Source organism: Nematolebias whitei, chromosome 16 (assembly GCF_014905685.2).
Source record: "Nematolebias whitei isolate Nwh7 chromosome 16, NemWhi1, whole genome shotgun sequence".
NCBI classification, from domain to species: domain Eukaryota; kingdom Metazoa; phylum Chordata; class Actinopteri; order Cyprinodontiformes; family Rivulidae; genus Nematolebias; species Nematolebias whitei.
In genome coordinates, this window is record NC_056513.1 from 566,726 (window position 1) to 568,601 (window position 1,876).

The 1,876-nt window shown below is 43.3% G+C and overlaps 1 protein-coding gene across 1 annotated transcript in view; it reads right to left on the reverse strand.

The window, feature by feature from the left end:
- Positions 1-408: 408 nt before the first annotated feature.
- Positions 409-1,876, reverse strand: part of LOC119423236 (ankyrin repeat and SOCS box protein 5) — a gene marked incomplete at both ends in the record, with an annotated part of 8,138 nt that continues 6,670 nt past the window's right edge. The window contains 2 exon segments of the mRNA XM_037690641.1: positions 409-562; positions 639-746. Coding sequence (XP_037546569.1) covers positions 409-562; positions 639-746 — 262 coding nt within the window.

The window sequence follows — 1,876 nt, forward strand, 5'->3', positions numbered from 1 at the left end:
GCATGCACGGAGAGAACATGCAAACTCCACCCAGAAAGGCCCCTGGACCGGGGTTTGAACCAGGGACCTGCTCGCTGAGAGGCAGCAGCTCTACCAGTTGCACCACCGTGCTGCCCTATGTATAAAACAATTTATGTTTAAAAAGATGATTAAGTTAAATTTGTTAGTAAAGTATGATACCATGTGAAGGATGCCTGATGTTTTTGTTTTCGCTGTAGGGTTCAGCCTGACTTTTTTGTACTTTTTTAAATAAGGGGCAGATATAATCTTTTTTTTCTTCTTTCTGCATCCTTTTCATTCAATGTTTTTTTTTCTTTTTGATGAATTTTTATTTTTTGTTTCTTTTCAATGAATGAATAAATGAATAAATGTGGCTTTGCATAAAGAGGTCCTGGTTTGTGAATTTACCTCGCTTGCAGGCTTCATGCAAAGCTGAAGGGAAATGTGTGTGATGTGTGTGCATGTGCGCTCCGTTCTGCAGCAGCAGTTCCAGACAAGCAACACTTCCTGAGGTGCAGCAGCTGATCAGAGGAGTGACGCCATCGATGGTGGCAGCGTTCACCTGAAGACAAACGCCACATGAGCACACCTCCTCCTTAAAAACAATGTTTTTATGTACAATGAGAAAAATGACTTACATTGGCCCCAACGCTGATTAATGCTCGGACACATGCGGCGTGTCCTGACAGGCAGGCTTCATGAAGAGGCGTCACATGATCAATAGTGACAACGTTAGCATAATATCCCTAGAAAACAGATATATACAGTCTTTGGTTCAGATTTGTGGTGGATGCGAGGTGAAAACACGGTTTAAAACATGCAACTCCTGAATGCTTCCAGTGCTTGTATAGCATGCACGTACACAATGAAGGAACTGTAATGCAGATGTTAAAATACCACTGAACCACTGGGATGTTCCAGAAAAATAATCTCTGAGCTCTCTATTGAAACATTCCTCCTCAATGTGGACATTTATGCTAAAATTTCTTGAACTCAGCTTCAGGTACATCATGCATGTGTTGTTCTTTTGCTACAAACGTTTAAAACCAAAATTCTACTAATCTGGACTGTTGTGTAAAATGTAAATAAAAACAGAATATAATTAGTTACGTCACATAAAGCCATATGAAATTAATATGAGACATCATAAACATACTCGGTGTTTAAATTATTTTAAAAACGTCCAAATTTACTGTAAAAAAGTTATTTAGACTATATTGGCAGCAACAGCTCTAAAAACTGTTTCACGTTAGCCACGGTGACCCCCCCCCCCCCACACACACACACACACACACTTATTTTAACATCTGAGGAGACCAGCTCTAGCAGTTCTGCAGGGTTCCCAACAGAGCTGAAGGACAAGAAAAGAGCTGGTTGCTGGTATTAAGAAGGCCAAGGCCACATATGCACAGAGGATCCAGGGTCAATTCACCTCACAAGACCCTCGGAGCAGGTGGAGGGGCATTAACAGATTATAAAGGAAGGAGCGAACAATGCCCCAAAGATCCATCTCAACAAGTTCTATGCACGCTTTGAAGACCCGAACAGACCACCCAGCACCAGACTCACCTCGCCACCGGATGAAGAGCATCTCAGCGTGACCTCAGCAGAAGTAAGGAGTACCTTCAGGAGGATTAATCCGCACAAAGCAACTGGCCCAGACAACATCCCCGGAAAAGTGTTGAAGGAATGTGCTGATCAGCTCTGTGAGGTGCTGGCAGACATCTTTAACACCTCACTTACCCTGGAGACAGTTCCCACCTGCCTGAAGACTGCCACCATCATCCCAGTCCCAAAAAGCTCTACAGTGACTGGTCTGAATGACTATCGGCCAGTGGCCCTCACCCCGATAGTCGCTAAATGCTTCGAAAAACTG